The sequence below is a fragment of the Electrophorus electricus genome, chromosome 6 (assembly GCF_041902795.1).
Source record: "Electrophorus electricus isolate QZ-2024a chromosome 6, ASM4190279v1, whole genome shotgun sequence".
NCBI lineage: Eukaryota > Metazoa > Chordata > Actinopteri > Gymnotiformes > Gymnotidae > Electrophorus > Electrophorus electricus.
In genome coordinates this window covers 11,296,579-11,299,671 of record NC_137502.1, presented here as the reverse complement: position 1 = coordinate 11,299,671, position 3,093 = coordinate 11,296,579, and the positions used below count along the sequence as shown (strand labels likewise).

General features: G+C 43.5%; 1 protein-coding gene across 1 annotated transcript; it reads right to left on the bottom strand.

Moving 5' to 3' along the window:
• Positions 1-480: 480 nt before the first annotated feature.
• On the bottom strand, positions 481-2,821 carry LOC145643305 (inosine-5'-monophosphate dehydrogenase 1a-like). Its single transcript, XM_081715306.1, has 2 exons — positions 911-2,821; positions 481-603 (listed from the first exon to the last, which is right to left on the bottom strand). Exons 1-2 carry the CDS (start codon positions 1,130-1,132, stop codon positions 481-483), a joined length of 345 nt encoding a protein of 114 aa, XP_081571432.1. The 5' UTR covers positions 1,133-2,821.
• Between the last annotated feature and the right edge of the window lie 272 nt (positions 2,822-3,093).

The following is a 3,093-nucleotide window of genomic DNA, read 5'->3' as shown; positions in this document are numbered from 1 at the left end:
GATCTGAAACACCGAGTTTCCCTGAGATGAGTCCTAAAACAATAGACACAGCCTTCAGACCAAATTCACTATGTCCAATCACAGTCCTGTGTTACACAGCCTCATAGCAAAAATAGTTTGTCATTTGATTCAGGCACCATACTCAGGATGGAGACTAATCCCACTCCCTTTAGGACCTTAAGACCTACCAGCACCACCACGTCCACTCCTGCCTGCACGAGCAGGTCCAGCCGGTACTTGTCATCCTCACGGGTAACGATGGCAGCGCCACACAGCAGCTGTTTGCGGGAGTCTTTAGAGGCCAGAGGGTAGTCTCTGTTCTTCTTCAGATCAGTGCGAGCAATTATAGCCACCAGCTCATCACTGTCGTTCACAATGGGCAGTTTACCTGCAATCAACAAGCGTCCCCACGACCGACCCGTTACTCAGAGAAGAAGTGGAGAAGTGAAAATAACCTTTCAAAGTCCTTTAGAAGCAGTTTCACTTCTCAAGCTGAAAAGATGAAGAATCAGACCTTTTTTTGCTGCACTGCAGGATGTCATTGGCCTCTTTGAGTGTAACACCTGCTGGTGCAACCACTAAATCTTCCCTCTTTGTCATTGCCTGGCAAATATCACAAATAAATCACAAAAAGATGTGAGTTTAAAGAATGTGATTTTATACACACACACACACACACACACACACACACACACACACACACACACACATATATATATACACATTTTTTATTTATATATATATATATATATATATATTGCCCTCTTTCACACACTGACACAGAAATATCACAATTTCATGATAGTTCTATTCCACCTATATTTTTAAGCATTGTATGTCATATGTGATTCATTTGTGTTTTTAAAAACCTTTTGTATATTGTATGTACAATCAAAGATGAATCACAAACCTCCTCCAACAGCCGGTCATAGTCCTTCTCTGAGAGGAAGTCAATGTCTCGTGACGTCACGATTCCCACAAGCTTGCTGCCCATCTTGCCGGTTTCGGTGACAGGGATTCCAGAGAAGCCGTGTCGCACCTTGGCCTCAAACACATCTCCGACCGTGTGCTGTGGACTCATCACCACCGGATCCGTGATGAAGCCCTGCTCGAATTTCTGCCATGACACCATATATTGCTCTGCTGATGAGAGGCCTCAGGGAAGCTTGTGTGTAAATCTGCATGTTCAACGTGTTGTTCATTATATTCCTATTAAGACAATTCACTGAAAGTTTGACACCTTAACTTTCCGGACTTCATTTGCTTGGAACTCTGGGGTGCAATTGTGATGGATGATCCCAATACCGCCCATGAGCTGTAATACAAAATCACAGAAAGCTAAATGGAAAAGCAACAGGACTTCATGGTTTTGAGTGTGTGGGGGATACTCACGGCCATAGCGATGGCCATGGAGGATTCAGTCACAGTACCCATGGGGGAGGAAATAAGCGGCGTCTTCAGGGTTATCTTCCGGGTCAGAGCACAGGTCAGATCCTGAATGACAGACGCAAATGGTAACAGAAAGGAACCAATGTTCTACAGAACAATTATCTTTGTTTATGTTCATGCTTGTATTTTCATACAGACTATGCATTGCACAAAGATAAGAACAGTTTGGGGTGTTACTTTGGACAGCTTTCACATATGCACACATCTCTATCCCATTATTAATTTGACTTCAAGTGACTTGGATGTGCTCATTCAAAGCACAAATATTGCTGTTTTTATAAGCAGGGCATCAGTTTAATCTCCCTGTGGTAAGACAGACAAAAACATCCTACGTTCTCTCCCACATTCTAGCACACACACACACAAAATGTAACACCAAATATAAATACCACAATATATACTATCCCATATCCATTACACATGGGAATTTTGGTTCGTGCCTCCCTCACACTGTCATACACACACACACACACACCCACACACCCCTCAGCCTCTCTGCCTGTGACAACACACCCTATGCACCTGGGATGCCAACACCACCTATTTTGCACATCTTATTTGCACTCCTTCATCCCTCTCTTACACTATGCCACACTCCACCCTCTGTTGTAGTCGTGTTCGCACTACATGGCAACTGACTCAGCTCCTCCATCTCACTGAAGGTAGAGGAGACCGCCAGCTCACTAATTAATTAGGAAGATCCCGCCCCCTCCACTAAATCATTACTAGATGTGCTGTATTTACTGAAACACACATACTGGTAAGCCCTTATGGGGCATGTCAGGAAACCTGCTGAGCTGTTTTGGTGCATTTTGCAAAAGTACTCACCACTTCATCTGAGGTAAAGTCAATGAAGCCAGGCAGGATCAGAAAATCACTGAATCAAAGACCACAGAACAAACAAACAAAGAAAAACTGATACTAAAAATACATTATACTAACAACCTAGCAAATACAAGTCACATCAGAAGTAGATGTACGCTAAAGAAAGGCTATTCTGTCTGTGCTCTCATGTAAACAGAGTTAAAACGTAAGCGTTTTACTGATCCGCGGATCGAAATATTTATCCAGTGGGTGTTGGCCGAGGATGCTAAAGCTATTTCTATTCGTTACGCTTTGCCCTTTCTCCATTTCGACGTGCTATCCTTTTATTCGGGAGAGCCGATGTCTCGCATTCGCAGCATGCAAACAACAACCGTCATTATCGTACTCAAGTAGTACACACGGATTTAGTGTGATATACTTCCAAGACTGAACAATGATGCTTTATTCTTAGTGAATGTGAATGAAAATCCCGCTTCTCGGGTTACTCACAAGACGATAGCGTCGCGTACTTCAGACAACAAAAAACGACGTCAAGGAACACAGCTGGTCTTCATTTGCGACCGTTACAGACTAGCCTCTGTGGCATCTCTCAAAGTCAAGCGAAAGTCTAGCCCTTAGCTAAATCACCCAGAATCACAGTTGGAGTTTACACATTTTAAAGACTCGACCTGCTCAGTTTGAGAAAACTCTCATCCTCTCAACGTGGTGGATGACGACGGGACATTTTAAGGGCGCTCACGTCTCTCAGCTCCGGCATGGAACTGAAATACTGATAGTGCGTTTCAGTTGGATTTGGATGTGAAGTGAGAGAGAACAGAC